Below are 16,614 nucleotides of genomic sequence, written 5' to 3'. Positions count from 1 at the left end.
ACCGCATTTTGTCGGCCAACTTTCTCTTCATGCGCTCTGTCTCTGTCTACTCGTACATCAACCACAGGACGGTACAGTAGAAGTTGAACATACCTAGTGGTATGTTCAAACACGATACGGAGCCTACGTTTCTTATCCCATGTCTCTGCAGAATACAGTTGGAGAAGCACGGTGGCTTACAAACAGTCAACCCACAGGCTTGTTTTACGAAGCGCAGGGAGGGAAATCCAAAGACCCACATCCATGCCTTCGCTCTGCCTCTCGTGGGTTGTACGGAGTCAAACACACGTTTTGAGCCCTCCTTGACTGCCACATGCAGGAGGCGTCCCTTGGATGGTGGGCTTATTCGCCTCTTGCCAAGGATGCAGTGCACATACGAGTGAGACAGGAAATCGCGGGCGTTGAAGCAGGGAGACCCATTGTTCGCCTCTCAAAGTACGACTTACTAGTGTGTTGGAGTCCTGTCCTTGTGCATACGATACTGGCAGCAACACACGCTGCTGGTACCTGCGGAAGTCATATGCACATGCCAGCGGAGTACGGAGTTTACTCATACAGGCATGAGGGAGACTGGCAAGGATAGCACCTTATCCTCCGGGTTGGATTTTGCCAACTCTCTGTTTGTGCTCCTTGTAGGCTCTTGGACGCCACCAAGTCCAAGGGTTGGCCGTCCCCCAACTGCGGGCTTGCTCAACTCCACCACACTTTTCATGGACTATCTTCTCACCTGCAAGGCACCAATGCAGCAGATATCCAACGACGAGTCATGAACAAATAGCGCCATGTTTGTGTTGTGTGTTTCATGCTCAGCTCTTTGCCTGCTCCGCAGTGTCTGAAAGCCTAGACCGAGGTGTAGAAGACGGAAAAGCATAATCTGAAGCTGCCAACTCGGTCTACCTGGTCTACCTGTACTACCTAGCACCGATGACATTGCCCCTACTACTGTATCTGTACTACCGCACTACGATACAAACACAAGGGTGAAGAAAAGAGAATGGTTAAAGGCGCAGCCCCAGCAGACAGATCGCCCTCATCCCTGGACGTGTGGAATACCTTTGTCACTTTGTCAAGGGTGCCGCTTGATCAAGCTGCACGCTAGCATCAGCCGCAGAACTGCTACGGTGTGATGATGTCCCATCTCGAGCGGCATGTCCCAGAGCCTCGCGAATGAAAAAGAAGAGCAGCATGGCAAGGATCCGCTCCGGTGCAGCACCCAATCTACCACCCATCGTCACGGGGGCTGTCCAAGCCTTTCTGGTGCCCTCAGGGGACACGGGGATTTGGTCGGGTATATTTCCGCGTCGGTTGCATTGTGCATACGGCTCCCTTTCTTTTGCAAATCAAATCCATATCTGGACATGTCCGTATGGCGATACAAACAAGCAGTTGTATTCGTATGCCTGGTTTACAAAACCTTTTGCCGTCTGGATCAGGCCTAGGATATGCCGGAAATTCAATACACTCCGGTCCGTCCATTTTGGCAAGGTTCTGCAAGCCACAATGACATGGGTAGGGAGATGGAAATCAGGCCGATCAAGGACGAAGTAACACAAGCAGTAGTTATACCCGTGTTGCCTTGTTAACATTTGTTGCAGACAGATATTCATTGGCAAAAAGAAAAGAAAAGAGAAGAGCAAACAAAGGGACGGGCTGTGCGAGCCGTGCCGCTGCAACTACATGTAACATGTACAAGCGAGTGATGCTTGCGAGAATCCTGGTCCTGCCTGCAAGGGACGCGCACGTCATGCATTGGGCCGTCGTTACATGCAAGTCATCCATTTCCTCGGCCATTTTCGCTGTCTTGTGGTGCCCCGGGCTCGTAAAAAAGCCCAGAGCAGAAGAGATATCAAGTGCAGAGGCAAAGCCAGCTCTGGGGCCGTGACCCACAATCTCTCTCGTGGTCATGATGCCACAATAAGATTTCTTGACTTTCGATTTGTGAAAAGCTCGTGTCTCGCTTAATACGGCATGAGCTCGTTGGAGTTAAAGAACTCAATATGACGAAAGAGGAAGAATCGGAAGAGGAATTACGGAGTAGAGAGGATTACGGTATACCAGGTACGGAATTATACCCGATACATCGATGACCAGGGACTTCGTACGACAGATTTGCAACGGAAACTTCTATGCAGCCCATGGCGAAGTTCAGATTTACATTTTCACACTGGAATTCATATGGGATGAGTGTGAAGGAATATATTTCATCCTTCCATCCATCCAACCACTACCGCTACTCTGCCGGTTCTGATGCAACCTTTTCTTCCATGAAGCAGTCATCTATCCCACGCCTCGAAATGGCTAGATGCTAAAGAGTGCAAAAGTACTAGGTAGCCAACGAGTGGAAAAGTTACTTTGAATAGGCTTCCTATAAAAAAAAGCATTGATACTATACAATCTTCGTTGCTACCCATGTCACCACTATTCGAGATAATATCCACACTAAGAAAGCAAGGTACTATGGTCAAAGTGTCTTTACACTACCAGTCCTTATTAAACTTAAGATGCTGGATATAAAGACTTTCAACTCTCTTGGAATGAACTTATTGCGGTCCAGAGATCTTCACATTCGTATCCAAATATGTAGAAACTAAGAGAGTTTCTCTCGATAGACAAGATCTAGGCCTTGCATTACCATGCTACAAGACGTGTAAGACTACAGAGCGATCAGGATGAGTGAAGTCGTCAAAACCTTTAGACTCATCTCACAGGAGGACACTTAATCGCGATGATGTATTGGCCTGGTAAGGTTCTAGCTGCTGCTCTTAAGAACTCTGGGATAGAATGTCGATGAATCCTCCCATGTCAAGGAGGAGGATGAGAAAGCAACATTTTGGAAACCCTTTTAATAGCTAGTTTCAAAGATTCTCTTCAAAGATTTGCAGACGCGTAATTTGCTTTCATATATTCGAGCGCATAGTCTTTCATCGCTGTCAAAAAAACACAGACATGCTCCTCTCTTTATATCCTTCATCAAACTGCCCCCTCGTCATCGCTTCATGCTGCCAATAAGCTCCCGCTGCGTCTCCCGCTCCTTCGCGCCATCACTCAGGCTGCCCACGCTCCGCAAATCACCAACAACGTCCTTGGCCTTGCCAAAGTAGACATCCTGCAGCAAATTACGCATCTTGAGCTCCATGTCCTCCACCAGGCGGCCGACGTTGGCAATGTGGCTGTCGTCGTTCTCGACGGGCAGGTCCTGCTCCACCTGGCGCGTCATGTTGCCGCTGAGGTCCATGTCGCCGACGGTGCCCTCGACGTTGGTGGACAGCGAGAGGATCACGGTGGAAGTGAGCTTGTAGTGGGTTGTTCGGCCGCGCTCAATGGCCTCGAAGACGTGGATCGAGTCCCAGACGCCCTCGGTGTTGGTTCCGGGGGTGGCAGCTAGAAAGGAAAGGAAATTGAGTTGTTAGCATATTGATGATATACATGAGACTTGGGACCGGGTTGATGTGCAGTAGTAAAGCCAAAGACAACGAAAGAGAGGGATGCATGCAGCCAACGCACATTTCTTGACCAACACGACGCCGGCGAATCCGTCGTCCAGGTTCCACAGGTACACGCTGCTCACGCCCCCCTCGTAGTACAGCTCCCTGTAGATGTCAAAGGCCTCGTTGGCCTTGATCTCCATCTTGCGGACCCTCTCGTTGGGGATGGCGCCTTCACCAGCACCCTCGCTGCCTCCCGGGCCGACACCGCCCACGCCGCCCTCGTCCAGCGGCGGGTCGAACTGGTTGCTCCATGGCGAGCGGTAGCTGTCGCCGTCGCGGTTGTAGTCGCAGAGGAGGTAGTCTCGGCCGGTCTGCCTGCACCGCTTGACGGTGAGAGGCTGGTCGACGGACGAGAGAAGGTCTTCGGTGAGGTCAGGGGCCAGGGAGATGATGGAGTTGAGATGCTCGCTCGTGTGTTTCGGATTCAGGCGGCGGAGGAGGTCACTGCAGAATGCATCAAAGGAGAAGAGTTCGTCAGCTTCAGGTCAGAGATTGGGTGTGGGAGAAGGATTATTAACAAAGGGCATCAGGGGGGAGAAGCGAGAACAACGGATGGGACGGTTTGGGCGTGGCATGAATGAGGTGAGGGGGGGAACAAGAGAAGAAGAAGAACTCACAGCGCCGAGTCAAAGGGATCCGCAGCCATTTCAATGCGGATGTGCTGCAGCAAATGCAGACTCGAATATCAGTTGGAGATGGTTATGGAGGGTTGAATGCGGCGATACTCCCAAGGCGAGGTCGGTCAAGGAAGCCCAAGATATTGTCGAGAGTCGCGGGGTTTCGACTTGTCGGGTCGCCAGGGGGTCACGTCACCAGTAACGGGCCTCTAAGAAGCCAGTGGCTAGCGGCAGCTATCAACTAATTGGGGCTCTGTTGGAGCAGCCTAGCGATTAACCCCACCAGATGGGCTGGGAGCTCGAGCTTCTTAAGCTTGGTGCTGCTTGAGTTGAGTCACAGGACACACAGCTCTACCAACTCCGATCTGTCTGTATAAGCTGCATGATTCCTCAATTCCATAACAATTGAGTATACATTGCAATCCTCAAGAAAATAGAAGCCAATTCTCCTTTATCCTATAAATAATGCCTTTATATGTGCTCTCATATTCACACTTTCACGATCATAGTTGCCATCGTTATCGTCGTCATCATCAATTTTCATCATCAAACATCCAATTTGTCTGTAAATCTACCTATCCAGGGCAATAAGAAACAACACAAAAGAGAGCACGCGATACTAGCAAACGCTCCCAAGACAGAATATCCCTCCCCGCCTTACTTCAAGCAGCCAAGGTCGGAAAATCCAACAAGACCAAAACACACACAAATCCTGAAATATCAAGCGCCCTTTTCCAGACCCTCTATGAGAGAGAACAGACAAACGGTGTTCCGCCTTGCTATGCCCCTGACCATATAGTCCCGGCCCGTACCGTAAAATCGCCCAAAACGCCCCGCCAAGTCCTTCGTCCTCCCTTCTTCGGTGTCGTGTCACCTGGCATGGTGCCGTTTCCCGCTGCCGTGATGTTTTTTTGTTTGGTTATATTCGTTTTTTGTTATCTTCCTTCCTCCCCTAACATTATGTTGATATAAACAGTTGTCCAAGGTGTCTTGAAGAGCTGAGCGAAGCAAACGCTATTACCGCCTTTCCAGAAAATAGGAATGCTGACGTAAAGAAAAAATCCATTTCCAGTGCCTGATATTACCACGGAAAGAGTATCCTGCGTGTAGGTGGCTCACCGTTTACTCAATGAGAGTGTCGCACAGCAGGCAATATGCCGGCTCTGTCCACTTCTTCTCTCCTCCCTCGACGCCCTCTCTCAAATCTGTCACCTCCCAGACCGTAGGCCCTTCGTTCATCTTGAGCGTAGCTTCGAAAAGGCCCTCCCAGGGTTTCTTAGACGACTTCTTGCGCCTTCCTCGCTTTGCCAAGCCCAATTTTGAAGACTTATCCAGAGAATTTTGCGGTGCCGGTGTTGGAGTTTCTGTGTCCTTGGACGACTCGTCATCTCCCTGCTTCACGAGAACTTGATCCTTTATCTCACTGTTGGCGACAATTGGCGACTTTCTGTCCTCTCCCTCGACTGAGGGGCTCAACAGGCGGTAGGGCAGGTCTCCTTTGGTTCCTTCCTTTGGCTCAGCCTTTGTATCCTCCTTGGCCTCCTCCTTGATGGCCGGCTTTTCCGACTTGTGAGGAATATCCGTCCCCAATCGATCGTACACTCGGGTGAGGACATCGTCGAGCAGGCAATCGTAATGCATCCACTCCTCGCACGTCTTATTGGAGCATCCTACTAACGTTTTGTCGGGATTGGCGGGAGTCCTGCATTTGCAGACGAGGGCGACCGACTATTTGCCAAGATGTTAGTACTGACCGTGCTCAAGACAGAACGACTGTTATAGCAATTGCATACCGATAGCTCCGCCGTCCTGCAGTTGAACGCCTGTCTCCAATACAGAGATTCTTGAATGTCGTCATCGTTCGATTCGATCCACTGTTTGACATTGACGCCCATTACGACGCTCACGACATTGATAATATCCACTACCCCGGTGTTAGAGACCCAACAGGCACTCATTGGTGCTTGGATGCTTACTATGATTGGAGGCGACCAGCTCATGCTGTCCATGATATGGCTGCCGACCAGAGATTTGCTTCTTGCCGTCCATAGTACCAAGAGGTAGCTCCTCAGGCCAATACATCCAGTACACGCGGGCATATACGTGATGTTCATCCGAGGCCCGAACCTCCAATATCCGGGCTACCCAATAATCTGCCTTCTTGGCAACTTTGCTGGCGCCGGCAGGCAGAGAGTTTTGCCGTTCCATGGTTGCCTCGTTCGCCACATAGACAAAGTCTTCAGTGTAATATTTGACGCCATTGACTATACAGGTTCCGCTTGGTTAGCTGCTCGGGGTCCAGATGTTGCCCGGGAGATGCGGGAAGTGGCACTTACGAACGAAGCTGTTGTAGCGTGTCATGTCGAGCCATTGCTTGCGGGGGTCTACGGCGTAGTAGAGCTTCAAGGATTGGCTCGACTTGAATTTGCCTTCGGGATGGAAGACGGCGTTTTGCGTCTGGACCTTTTTGTTGTTGTCTTCCTCGGATTTGTCATGCTTCCTCTTCTTCGACTTGGGGCCGTCCCTCTCATTGCGCTCCGGCTCTGAGACGACGGTAACGGTGAAGGGACAGTCGGCACGATTCTCGTCCGGGACAGCACCATCAGGAGCTGAGGCGCCGTCTGGAGCAGGGCGAGAGCGCTTCCGAGGCTTGGAACTCATCGCGGGCCGTGGGCAGCGCGCCGTCGGTGTCGCGCAAGCTGGGGCGTCGCGCGTCGTAGGAATTCGGACGGCCGGCAATGGGTGCAGCGACTCTTTTGGCAAGCTGTTGCTTCTGACAAAGCGAGAGATGGGCCTTGGATCTGGTTCGGTCTATCTCGATGTAAACACAAGCGCCCGCCCCGATAAATAGCACAGGCAGTCTGCAACAGCGGCACGGGCCCTGGTAAATCGGGAGCAAGATAAGGTAGGATTCCTGCTATGCACCGAATTCTAGATGACAGCTCTAGCAAAGGCGCGGGCTAGAGCTCAGCGGGCGTAGCCACCGCAATCCCGGGGGGACAGACAAGGGGGAAGAGAGGAGCAGGTCGAGGGACAGGGAATCGCGCAAAAAGCTATGGATATTTTTTTTGGTCTTTTGCTTTTTTTTTCTGCTGCCTTCCAAAGTGGGCTTGTATCGACAATACCCGTTGGCGGGGGATCAAGCGGCGATCCCAGCGGCGCGCAAACCGTGCTGAAGAGAAAAGGAGGGATTAAGAAGAGAAAAAGAGATGAAGAAAAAAAGAAAAGCGTTGCTTCTGCTTGGGCTGCCGTCCTGTCGAACCAACGTGTTCTGCTAGCTAGGCAAAAACAGAAGAGGAGAGGAATAGGAATAGGTGAACGGTCACTAAGGTGGAAAAGAGTGGAGGGAACAGGGTCATGTACCTACGCAGGCACCTTGCGCCGACCAGGTACTTACTTGGCCCGGGTTACGTACAGTATATAACACTGGACACGCGAATACGCACGCAAAATGAACGCGCAGAGCAGAGGGAACGCAAAAACCCCCACTGTAATCGAGCTGTTGCTTATTGTCTAGCGCGATGGATTGGGGAAATGCCAGCACGTTGCTGCATGGAATCGGATCAATTATTGTGGCAATTTAGCCGTTGTTCCTTAGTGCTTCTAGTAGCGGCCTAGATTGTCTTGGTAGTGGCGTTTTTCAAGATGGATAGTATGGGTTTGATGTGTGAGCTGAGTCGTGTTGACCTGGTTCTATGTTGTTGGTTCGTTGTCCGGGTATGTATAAGACGACCCCCGGAGTGGAATGTCACTGGCACTACCTAGGTACAAGGGGATTCGAGTCGGGAACGTTGCCTATCATGGATATTTTGTAGGCGTCAGACTGCTATATAGTTTACCAGGGATGTAATACTGTATGTATGTATGTGGTTTGGGTTCCGAGGTTGCCTTGCTTAGATGCGGTGTGCAAGCCAGCACAAGGTCTCAGTTGAGTCTGGGCAACTCTATTAGGCAGCGGATTAGTTGAGCAATGCATCCGAGGACAGGGGAATATCAGTTGCTCGACGAATAGAAACAAGAAGAAAATCAAGTTGAGCCCCGGCATTTATCAATCAATCCCACACCCTTTCGAAATAGCAAAGTATTATTCACCGAGTTAAACCTAGCCCTGTTTTCCGTATTACTACCTAGCCCTTCAGCTCCAAACTTTCGCAGACAAACGAAATAGTGGCCAAGTAGCCTCCGAATCAAGCTCTGCCGGAGTTTCCAAAGGCATAATCCAGAGTTTACTAATCAACCAAAACGCCTACGCTATGCACACTTGTAGTATTAGATTGTTGACAAGCCCTATCCAGTCAGGAAGAGACAATAACCCAAAGAAAAAGATCCTTGACCGCAGCATAATCAATTGCAACTAATATCAGATAAACATCTCACCGTCGATGGGCTGCGTTGCCATTGCCATCGGCGGCTTCATAGTCAGCCAGCATTCCGCGGGCTGCTTCCTCATCTTCTTCGTCTTCTCCCGCAGGACTGCCGGGTTCGAAGCCTTCGATGGTCTCAGCGAGCTTCTCGCCTTCTCTCTTGCCACGCTCAACATCGATGAACCAGATGAGCGGAGCGGGAAAACCAACGAGAGCACCGAGGAACCAAAACGCAGGGCGGATGCTTCCAGTCTTGTCGATGATGGCACCAACAATAGCAGGTCCAAAAACGCTGGATCCTTTATCGGTGATGGCGTAGAGTGCGTAAAACGCGGCTTCGGATCCGGGTGGAATCAGCTCTCCGAAAAGCGAGCGGCAGTAGCTGCTCAGCCCACCCATGACGAGGCCATACACGGCTGCCAGCGGATACATCTCCCAAGGCTGCTGCAGTCCTACAACACCCCAGCGCTTAATGAACGGGAGGTAGCCCATTAGGCCATAGATCGGGATGAGTTCAAACAAGGCAATGCAGACGAGGATCGTCTGATGGGGTTTCAGGTTGAAAGTTCTGGATACCCAGGACCAGCCGAAAGCGCCGAATATTCCAGTCATTGTGGCAATGACGTTGATCATGCCCAAGGCCCATGGTTTCATATGAAGCTGGGTCTTGGCGAACAAGACAGCCGTGGAGGATGTCGTGGCAATTGCATCTGAAAGAAGGAACCAGCTACCCAGGAAGAGCATGATATCGATAAGACGCCTTGCCAGCTGGATGGTGCGAAATAGGGATTTCCAAGCATATTTTAAGTACACCCACCATGAAGCGCCGTCTTTGCGCCCATCAATTGTCAAAGCCGGTCCTGGTCTGGGTCTAAGCCACAGCGCAGCAGGGATGGTGAAAATAGACCACCAAGCCCCAATGATGAACAGCACAACTCTCTGTGACCATGTCGTGTTCTTCATGGCAATGAGGATGCCAATGGATGCACACTGCACAAACAAGGCGGCACTGTAGCCAATACCAATACCCAAAGAGGATATGCGCGTAGAGAGTTGAAGCTCCTTGGAAGTGATTTCTTCGTGAGTTGCCACTCGCTTCAGTCCGTTCCTGTGATGCCGATCGTCAGGAGGAAGTAAGCCTGACGTGGAATTAACCATGTCTCCCTCTAGATCGTCGGTTGAATCTCCAATCTGACGGGCATCTTCAGGTGATTCTGTAACATATGCCTCCGTTACTTCGGGATGGTTTCGAACCAGAAGTGGGAGAAAAGAGTTGAGCAAAACGAATGACGCGCCAAAGGACGTGTTAGAGATGATGGTTAAGAAGGCACCGATGAGGTAGTTGGTCTTGCTGATGAGGATGAAACACATGACGGAAAAGCCACCAATCCAGGCAAACGCCAAGAGAAGCCGCTTTCTGTAATTGCCATGGTCGGCAGCACAGCTGATACTGACTACAAGAAGGGCCTGTAGCAGGACACTGGCTGAAAAGGTATACATGGCAAAGCTTGCCGTGTTGACCGGGATGCCCAATACGTATACGACACACTGGCCGTCATCTTCTGATTTGCTGTCGCTGGAGCCGCAAGGCTTGTCTGGGTTCGATAGGAGGACGCCATTTTCTCGAGCAAGCGTCTCTAGAAGAATTGGGATGAAGGAAGCTGTTATACAGGATTAGCGAGTCAACTCGTTTGATGGGGACCCAGAGCTGACAGCGGCCCAACACAACGAGAACGGGAGGAAGTGAAGGCGGTGATGTGTTATTGAAGCATCGAAGGAAATGACGAAATCCATAGAATTTACAAAACCAATGCAAAGGAGACGCGAGACTCACCAATTCCGCAAATGACATACGTCTCGGCCGCGAAGCCATACATGTACCATCCCCAAAGCTCTTTCTTGCTTGTCGGTCTGACATCGTGCCCGACATATGCCGGCACGCCCGGCCGCACGTCGCTGTCGAAGCTGTCGCGCAGACTCATCTCGTCGTCGCTGTCGGACCGCTCGTCGTCGGCTTCAAAGGACGATGTCGCGTAGGATCTCTTGGACAGGATGGACAGACCCGACCAGAAGCGCCGTCCTTGGAGCTCCGGGCGATGCGGCGTCATGGCAGGCAGCTAATCAGAGGCGGTGGTCTGACCAGTGACAAGACCCACGTGATTGACCCAGTCGGAAGCGGTACCTTGGGCTTGCTAATGCACCCCGCGCTTCTCCAGTACAAGCAATTCACAGTGGACACAAAGAATCGACAACAGGCGCATCAGGCCGTGAGATTTGTCGCGCAAAGGGGGCTGACTGCCTATAACCGTATCGTATTAGCAGCTGCTTCTGTCCGGTTTGGTCTGGTTTGGGCCATTTGAATACGGGCAGCTCCGCCTCCAAACTGCTGGGCTGACGGTGGGAGGATGCTGGCGAAGCTGAGCAGGCTCGCAGGCTGAATGGCAGGCCTGTCTCGACTAAGCCTTCAAGTAGTCAAGTCGAATCTTGCGCCTAACCGAAGGATCTCAGGCACGTTTTCTTTTCTCTTTTTGCCGACGGGCGACATGCAGCTCTTTATGTGCCTGCTGCACGATGAAACAGTTCATCACATCCCCGCCTCTTCGCTGCATATCGCGCATCCGGTGATAGCTTCTCTTCGCTTATTCGCTCCAGGTTGGCTCCAATAGCCCGAGCAAATCTACACACTTCTAAATATGGACGTGGCAAGCGTCGTTAACACCTTTTTGAGGATGGCTAAGCTTTAGCATTGATCTAGGTGGAGAGCTCGCGCGTCAGAGGCCCAGTTTAGCTGATGCTAGTACTCTCCAGCTAACAGAGTGACGCGCTGTTTTTCTCTCTTCTTCGCAGGTCAGCTGAGGTCAAACATGTTTTACTCCAGGCGTGAAAACAGGTGTTGAAGAAAACGTTGGAACGCAAGACGATTATTCCCGAGATTGGCGCCCACGACTCCGGAAGGTTGTTGTTCGACGGCGACCCAAGTGGGGACGCATGTGAAGCTATGAGAATATGGGAATGATTTGCGGTGACGATGTTACCCGTCTCTGGCTTGTGGCGTGATCTTCTGAAGATGCTGCCAGCACCCACTATGTGACTGCGAAATGTCACCAACTGCTCTACAGTATGGAGGTGCGGCAGATTGCATATCTCCAGAAGAGGAAAGGTATTGACAACATCTCTGGTGAAGAGATAAAGAGAGCTAAGGAGGAAGAGATACATATGCTTATTACAGCCTCGATCAGTTCATCTTGCGCTTGCCCGATTCACCTCTGGCAGGCTTATGTGCTAGGACGCATGGCGCACATTGGTTGAAAAGTTTATTCTGCGTATTATCTTGCATCGGATGTCATTCTCTAGTGACTGACAGCACCGTGATAGCAATCTGCCATCTAAAGCAAACGAAACTCAAGTGGGATATCATATGTGTTGTCCAACAATGGTGACCAGGTCCATAACCAAAACATCAGCACCCCGAATGGTCAAATGCTTTTCTCTCGCACTGCGATGGCCTCGCAGACTCAGTGCTTGAACGCGCCAAACAACTTTGTCTTGAGCTTATCCGCCAGCCCAACCGGCGCTTTTGGGCGTGGCTTCGCATCAGCATGCTCCCCCTCGACGTGATGCTCATTGCCTGCGCCGCCACGACCCGTGTGATACCCCTGGACATCCTGGCTTGCTCTCACAGCAGCCTCGGGGACGAAATCTGTATCTTTGCGCTGAGCCGATGTGGTTCCGATGTCGGTGATGTTGCCAGCGCCTGTGAGCAAGTCTTAGATGAGGTTGCTAGATGTCAAATTACTCGCATTGAAAAAACTCACCTCCTCGGCCGGCACTGAACGCGCCATCGCCATGACTGCCCACCTCTCCGGATCGCACCACCTCGCCGTCGACGTATTTGGTCTCATCGGGCTCGATGTTTCCCGCTCCGCCGCGGCCGTGGGATACTTCGGCCGCCATGAGGGTAAGAGCGTTGTTGTCTGGGTGAATTGATGGTTGACTCGAGTTCAAGCGAGAAGCTCACGGTGAGTTGCGTTGGACGCTCTGAGTTGTGTGGCTTCACCTAACGGCAGAGAAAAGCTACTTTGTCTATTACAATCTACGACCCTGACGATTTAGCGGCCTTGTCAATCTTTTATATCATCGCGCGACACACACGAGCAATATGCGCCATGAGATAATCTGCGCGATAAGACCGGAAAAGGGCGTGTAAACGAAGGCGCCAGAATGCGCCACATGGCTGCTCATGGCGGAAAGTCAGTCGACGATGAACGGCACTAATGACGGAATAGCATGTGGGAGAACAGCCGTTATCAGCTCTCTTCAGCCGCGGCCATGGCCATGCCATCAAGAGATAACATTGGGGCGCCTCTTTATCGCTGAAGATGTTTGCGCCAAGCGTTCGCGGGGAGCCAGTGAGAGGCTGCGGGGGCAGAGTCCATTTTACGTACCTGAATTTGGTGACATTCGGCGACAGGGTTCCTTATCAATGACCCGAGCACTCACTATCAGCTCTCTCTGCAAGAGTGTCAATATTGTCATGCACTTCACTTGCACGGGTATAGCCTACGTCAGGGACTCTGGAGTGTGTCTTTCTAATGATGAAAGGTACATTCGATAAAATCTACTCCGTTAAATGGCTGAAATTGGGTGGCCGGGTAGCATTAAGCTTATACCAGAGCGCAATATTCTCTACACGCACGTAGCACACCACGGCCGTTGCACTTCAAACGCTGCGCTGTCGCTTTTATTTCGCCTTTGTTTAATCTTTTTTTGCTTTGTGTTGTTTGGTTTGTTTTACATGACCCCAAGTCAATCTACTATCTAGACTTTGCCCGCCCGGCCAATTTGTAGAATCTCGCCTGTCAATTGCTCATCGCTTCGCAAGACTGGCCAAGAAGATCCGTCAGCCTTGACGAGCGTCAACTCCAGTTTCGTGCCGAGAATCTTGAAAGACGACTTTTCCGTATCAATTTCCGCAAACAGCGGCACAGTCGTTGTGTATCTCTTCGGGGTTGGGTCGCTAGTCGTAAGATCCAGGTCAATCTCCTTCGCCTTGAAGTCGACCTTGGCTATTTCCTTTTTAATCTTCTTCAAGAAGAGTGACGCAATGACCGACGTGGGGGTCTGGTAGAAGTCGTGCCTAAAGACTTGTTAGGGGATGGGCGCCCTCGTAAATTGAGCTCCAAACGGAAAATCAGAATACTCACCGGACTGTGGTTAGGATCTCTTCGCTGCCTGCATCGGCCTTGTCCTTCTTTCCGCTGCCAACAAAGAGATGCCTGTCCTTGGTCTTGCAGCCTTCAATCTTCATGAACTGGTCAAACTCCAGCACCCTCCTCTTGCAGCACGAATAGCCCTTGCTGCCCTCGTGGAAGATTGGGACGCCGGGGTGGTGCACGCACTGCTCTGCCTCCCTCGCAGCTCCCTTGCTATATTTAGCGCCGCATGCCTTTCGGCGACACTCGGCTCCGTCTGGAATGTCCAAGCTCGGGTCATCGTCTTCAGAATCCGGGGGAGGTGGAGGCGGAGTAGGAATGTGCTGTGCTGGCTGGATGGGCAATCGTGCTGGAGCAGATACGCTAGCCTCTGAAATCTTCTGTGCCAAGGCAGCCTCGTCGATCGGGGGCTTCTCGTCCACCGGGGGAGGCTTCTCAGTAGTTGAATGTGTGCCGGTCGTACAAGGAGGGATGTTCATGAATTCGTCAAAGGTCAGGACTCGCGGCTTGCAGCACTTCCATCCTAGAGTCAAGGCCAATCAGTTTAGTAAACACGCAAGGCGAGAAGGGATCATCGTGCGCATCGTGAAGAAGCGTAGACGAAGCAATCTTACCTTTCTGCCCCTCGTGGAAGATGGGTGGGCCGGGGTGATAGTGACACTCTTCCTCTGCGTCCGTGAACTCCTTGCCACAGCCCTGGCGGACACACTTTTGCGCCATGATGAGCTGTAGAGATGACTGTTTATTGTAAAGAGCGTATATCGTGAAGCTTCAGGTATGATTGCAAGGGCGATTGGAAGCTATGTGCTTTGCTTGAGAGAGTGGGTATCTGATGGGATCTTCTAGAACTATCAGGATGACGGAGCTGTGCGCTCTCACCGCTTTCCTATTCCAATGCGGGGTTGTCGGAGATCAGAGCAGCCGGATCGGGATCGCAGCCGAGCAAGTGCAGATTGTTGAAGATAAAACAGTATCGCTCACACAATCCTCTTTTCTTTATCTTTTCTTTTGCCATTCAATGCAAAATACAAATTTCCAACGAGGGATGGAATCGAAAACGGCGCAGTCCACTAATCATATACGATAATATCAAAATAATACGTAGGAAAGAATAAGCAGCAAAGGATTATCATGTAAGTGCGATATAGCATAGTTATTCAATAGTTGTATTTGCGTTCAATTTTCAACTTATCCTATAAGCTCTTGAGTTGTCATTTCATTTTCCTTGCTAGACAATGCAGCATACTTCTTCTCGATCTACCATATTTATATACATATTGGAATTGATAGTCATCTTATGTTATATACAAAATCTCATCAACGGGCAAGGCACATCGACACCAGAGGCTGATCAGTCCAAGCACCGCTCGAAGCCTGCACCGGAGTCTCAGCCAGTGGGTATCCTGGATCGAACGAGCCCGCAGCCCATCCAACATATCCCATATAAACATCGGCATTTTGATTGAGGTATTGAATCTGCTGGCACATGTACTGCTCGCACGATGGAGTATTGCCACCACCAGTCTCTGTCAGAATAGCTTGACGCTTGTTCGTACGAAGCCAGGTGGCTAATGGCGCGAATGCACTGTCAACATTGTCCGTAACACAGATCGAGTTGGTACCAGAGTTGTCCGAGTCCAGGTACTTGTGAACATCGAAGATCAGGTTTGTTGTTGAGCCGTCTGGATTCTTGATGGCAGATAGAGCCGCTGCACCACCGTCAGAGATGATTTGTCCAGCGGACTGATAGTCAGTGCCCGGAAGTGAGATGTATTGTGAGGTAGCACCCGCATTACGGATTGCAGTAACAGCAGCCTGTACAGTTCCCGCCCAGGTTGTGATGTTAACATCGTGCGGCTCATTCATAGTGCCGAACCATATTCTAGGTTCCGAGGCATACTTGGTCGCTATTTGGGTCCAAAGGCTAGTAAATTGAGCGTTCGTAGGGCCTCCTTGACCAATGATCTTGCCATTCCAGCGAGCATAGTTGTGGATGTCGATGATGCAGTATGCACCCGTGGCAAGACATCCCTGAACGAGTTGATCGTAATAGCCCAGGTTGGTGGCGTCCAAGGTGCCGCCAAGGTTGGCATTCACTAGATACTGCCAGCTGACGGGCAAGCGGAAAATATTAAAACCATCGTCCTTCACAAAGTGCTGCATCTGACCAACACCATCTGGATAGTTGTTCGCGCCATCATAATTCTTGAGTGGGGGATAGGCACCAGATACATTGCAGGTTCCATCGGTTGAGCAACTGAAGTCGAACCCAGCAATGTTGATACCTGCAAACCGGACGCCCGAGCTAGGCGGCGGAATCGAAGTTGCTGAGGTTGTTCTTGATGCTGATGTAGTTGTTGTTGCTGATGTTGACGCAAGAGTGGTGCGAGTGCTGGTGATTATACCTGTAGCAGGGATACATTGGGCGTAATATGAGTTCAATGTTGAGCAGCTTGTCCCAGAAGTACAGCTCGTCGGACCACTGTAGCCTATCCCTCCGCATTGTCCCCAAGTGGTCTGTTGCTGTGCTACGACACCACTTGCTCCGAGATATAGATAGGCTGCAAGCAGCCTTGAAGCCTTGCTGTTTGTCATGGTATTTCTGGTTTGATATGAAGAGGCTACAGATTCTTGGCGTCGTTTATGAATTCAAGAGATGAAACGGGATAGATCTTTAACTCAACTCAAAGAAGATCCCAATGACATTATCACTGCGCTGAAAAATATTGGACTTCATAGTTCCTTATATATGTCTGTTTAGGCTATTAACTCATTAAGGTGACATTGAAGAAGCGCCTTGAATCCTTGAAATCCCTGGCTGGACAGCTGCACGGAACAGTAGTGCCATGTGGATATTTCAAAACAAACTGGCTTGTCTAATACTCTAGCAAGGCACATCAATAGCATCTCATCCTAATACATTCGGCGCTTT

General features: G+C 50.8%; 7 protein-coding genes across 7 annotated transcripts; all 7 read right to left on the bottom strand.

The window, feature by feature from the left end:
- Positions 1 to 2,620: 2,620 nt before the first annotated feature.
- Positions 2,621 to 4,377, bottom strand: V8C40DRAFT_232683 (F-actin-capping protein subunit beta). The gene is made up of 3 exons (XM_083213196.1): positions 4,106 to 4,377; positions 3,505 to 3,932; positions 2,621 to 3,381 (listed from the first exon to the last, which is right to left on the bottom strand). Exons 1-3 carry the CDS (start codon positions 4,132 to 4,134, stop codon positions 2,987 to 2,989), a joined length of 852 nt encoding a protein of 283 aa, XP_083077770.1. The 5' UTR covers positions 4,135 to 4,377; the 3' UTR covers positions 2,621 to 2,986.
- A 167-nt stretch (positions 4,378 to 4,544) lies between these two features.
- On the bottom strand, positions 4,545 to 7,465 carry V8C40DRAFT_232682 (uncharacterized protein). Its single transcript, XM_083213195.1, has 4 exons — positions 6,442 to 7,465; positions 6,082 to 6,369; positions 5,899 to 6,029; positions 4,545 to 5,833 (listed from the first exon to the last, which is right to left on the bottom strand). The coding sequence occupies exons 1-4, from the start codon at positions 6,764 to 6,766 to the stop codon at positions 5,228 to 5,230; spliced, it is 1,350 nt and encodes a 449-aa protein (XP_083077769.1). The 5' UTR covers positions 6,767 to 7,465; the 3' UTR covers positions 4,545 to 5,227.
- Positions 7,466 to 8,314: 849 nt separating this feature from the next.
- V8C40DRAFT_94368 (autophagy-related protein 22-like protein) lies at positions 8,315 to 10,709 on the bottom strand. The gene is made up of 2 exons (XM_083223641.1): positions 10,304 to 10,709; positions 8,315 to 10,130 (listed from the first exon to the last, which is right to left on the bottom strand). The coding sequence occupies exons 1-2, from the start codon at positions 10,575 to 10,577 to the stop codon at positions 8,479 to 8,481; spliced, it is 1,926 nt and encodes a 641-aa protein (XP_083077768.1). The 5' UTR covers positions 10,578 to 10,709; the 3' UTR covers positions 8,315 to 8,478.
- Positions 10,710 to 10,923: 214 nt separating this feature from the next.
- On the bottom strand, positions 10,924 to 11,705 carry V8C40DRAFT_232678 (uncharacterized protein). The gene has a single exon (XM_083213194.1). The coding sequence runs from the start codon at positions 11,683 to 11,685 to the stop codon at positions 11,278 to 11,280; it is 408 nt and encodes a 135-aa protein (XP_083077767.1). The 5' UTR covers positions 11,686 to 11,705; the 3' UTR covers positions 10,924 to 11,277.
- V8C40DRAFT_232677 (DUF3602 domain-containing protein) lies at positions 11,592 to 12,851 on the bottom strand. The gene is made up of 3 exons (XM_083213193.1): positions 12,622 to 12,851; positions 12,285 to 12,562; positions 11,592 to 12,223 (listed from the first exon to the last, which is right to left on the bottom strand). Exons 2-3 carry the CDS (start codon positions 12,421 to 12,423, stop codon positions 11,985 to 11,987), a joined length of 378 nt encoding a protein of 125 aa, XP_083077766.1. The 5' UTR covers positions 12,424 to 12,562; positions 12,622 to 12,851; the 3' UTR covers positions 11,592 to 11,984.
- A 224-nt stretch (positions 12,852 to 13,075) lies between these two features.
- Positions 13,076 to 14,495, bottom strand: V8C40DRAFT_232672 (Pyruvate/Phosphoenolpyruvate kinase-like domain-containing protein). The gene is made up of 3 exons (XM_083213192.1): positions 14,297 to 14,495; positions 13,674 to 14,205; positions 13,076 to 13,606 (listed from the first exon to the last, which is right to left on the bottom strand). The coding sequence occupies exons 1-3, from the start codon at positions 14,400 to 14,402 to the stop codon at positions 13,288 to 13,290; spliced, it is 957 nt and encodes a 318-aa protein (XP_083077765.1). The 5' UTR covers positions 14,403 to 14,495; the 3' UTR covers positions 13,076 to 13,287.
- A 504-nt stretch (positions 14,496 to 14,999) lies between these two features.
- Positions 15,000 to 16,337, bottom strand: V8C40DRAFT_282462 (glycoside hydrolase family 5 protein; the record flags this gene model as incomplete). The annotated part of the gene is made up of 1 exon (XM_083221790.1): positions 15,000 to 16,337. Exon 1 carries the CDS (start codon positions 16,275 to 16,277, stop codon positions 15,000 to 15,002), a length of 1,278 nt encoding a protein of 425 aa, XP_083077764.1. The 5' UTR covers positions 16,278 to 16,337.
- Between the last annotated feature and the right edge of the window lie 277 nt (positions 16,338 to 16,614).

This window comes from Trichoderma camerunense (genome assembly GCF_050948025.1).
Source record: "Trichoderma camerunense strain CBS 138272 chromosome Unknown V8C40scaffold_2, whole genome shotgun sequence".
NCBI lineage: Eukaryota > Fungi > Ascomycota > Sordariomycetes > Hypocreales > Hypocreaceae > Trichoderma > Trichoderma camerunense.
The sequence above is the reverse complement of the archived record's forward strand: the minus strand, read 5'-3'. Positions and strand labels throughout refer to the sequence as shown.

Coding starts and splice junctions, on each gene's coding strand:
- V8C40DRAFT_232683 (XM_083213196.1), bottom strand. CDS start 4,134: ATGGCTGCGGATCCCTTTGACTCGGCGCT. Junction 3,933..4,105: donor GATCCCTTTGACTCGGCGCT/GTGAGTTCTTCT, acceptor TGCATTCTGCAG/TGACCTCCTCCGCCGCCTGA. Junction 3,382..3,504: donor CGTCGTGTTGGTCAAGAAAT/GTGCGTTGGCTG, acceptor TTTCCTTTCTAG/CTGCCACCCCCGGAACCAAC.
- V8C40DRAFT_232682 (XM_083213195.1), bottom strand. CDS start 6,766: ATGAGTTCCAAGCCTCGGAAGCGCTCTCGCCCTGCTCCAGACGGCGCC. Junction 6,370..6,441: donor ACGCTACAACAGCTTCGTTC/GTAAGTGCCACT, acceptor GAACCTGTATAG/TCAATGGCGTCAAATATTAC. Junction 6,030..6,081: donor GCTGGTCGCCTCCAATCATA/GTAAGCATCCAA, acceptor ACACCGGGGTAG/TGGATATTATCAATGTCGTG.
- V8C40DRAFT_94368 (XM_083223641.1), bottom strand. CDS start 10,577: ATGACGCCGCATCGCCCGGAGCTCCAAGGACGGCGCTTCTGGTCGGGT. Junction 10,131..10,303: donor GTATGTCATTTGCGGAATTG/GTGAGTCTCGCG, acceptor CCTGTATAACAG/CTTCCTTCATCCCAATTCTT.
- V8C40DRAFT_232678 (XM_083213194.1), bottom strand. CDS start 11,685: ATGTATCTCTTCCTCCTTAGCTCTCTTTATCTCTTCACCAGAGATGTT.
- V8C40DRAFT_232677 (XM_083213193.1), bottom strand. CDS start 12,423: ATGGCGGCCGAAGTATCCCACGGCCGCGGCGGAGCGGGAAACATCGAG. Junction 12,224..12,284: donor GTTCAGTGCCGGCCGAGGAG/GTGAGTTTTTTC, acceptor ACTTGCTCACAG/GCGCTGGCAACATCACCGAC.
- V8C40DRAFT_232672 (XM_083213192.1), bottom strand. CDS start 14,402: ATGGCGCAAAAGTGTGTCCGCCAGGGCTGTGGCAAGGAGTTCACGGAC. Junction 14,206..14,296: donor CTTCCACGAGGGGCAGAAAG/GTAAGATTGCTT, acceptor CCTTGACTCTAG/GATGGAAGTGCTGCAAGCCG. Junction 13,607..13,673: donor GAGATCCTAACCACAGTCCG/GTGAGTATTCTG, acceptor ACAAGTCTTTAG/GCACGACTTCTACCAGACCC.